Source organism: Debaryomyces fabryi (genome assembly GCF_001447935.2).
Source record: "Debaryomyces fabryi strain CBS 789 chromosome Unknown contig00448, whole genome shotgun sequence".
Taxonomy (NCBI): Eukaryota; Fungi; Ascomycota; class Pichiomycetes; order Serinales; family Debaryomycetaceae; genus Debaryomyces; species Debaryomyces fabryi.
In genome coordinates, this window is record NW_015385869.1 from 1 (window position 1) to 765 (window position 765).

A 765-nucleotide genomic window follows, 5' to 3' on the forward strand; every position below is an offset into this window, starting at 1 on the left:
TATGAAGTATTCACATAAATGTAGCATACATTTGCTTATATAAGGCACTAATTCTTTAATAATTCAAAAAAATAAAGTAGGGATAACGAAGTTATCAATAATGACATTGACATATCGCAATCCATCTCTCCAGGTTACCAAGGACCACAGAATAGAACTCATTGAGTCTCCCGTTAATCCTCCATCAGAGAATCAAGTATTAATTCATGTTAAAGCTACTGGAATATGTGGATCGGATATACATTTTTGGAAATCAGGAGCTATCGGTGACTTGAAGGTATTGGATAACTGCGTGCTAGGACACGAAGCTGCTGGAGAAGTTGTGGAAATTGGAGAGTGTGTTACGAATGTCTCTGTAGGAGATAGGGTTGCCATTGAACCAGGTGTACCTTGTGGAAATTGTTTTTTGTGTAGTCAAGGGGATTATAATCTTTGTGAAGATGTTCAATTTATTGGAGTTTTCCCTTACCATGGATCAATGCAAAGATATATTACTCATGATTCAAGGTACGTCTATCGCTTACCTGATAATATGTCATATTCTCAAGGTGCCTTAGTTGAACCAATATCTGTCGCATACCATGGAATAGAGCGTGCCAATTTGAAATTAGGTGAAGGGGTATTAGTTGCTGGAGCTGGTCCAATTGGCTTAGTAGCTTTACTTTTAGCTAAAGCTTCGGGTTCCACACCACTATGTATAACAGATTTAAGTCAAGAGAGATTAGAATTCGCTAAAGGCTTGGTTCCGGAAGTAAGAACATATAA

The 765-nt window shown here is 37.6% G+C and overlaps 1 protein-coding gene across 1 annotated transcript; it reads left to right on the forward strand.

The window, feature by feature from the left end:
- Positions 1-100: 100 nt before the first annotated feature.
- Positions 101-751, forward strand: AC631_06004 (uncharacterized protein; the record flags this gene model as incomplete). The annotated part of the gene is made up of 1 exon (XM_015614833.1): positions 101-751. A coding segment is annotated over one exon (651 nt), but the record flags the coding sequence as incomplete, so codon positions are not given.
- Between the last annotated feature and the right edge of the window lie 14 nt (positions 752-765).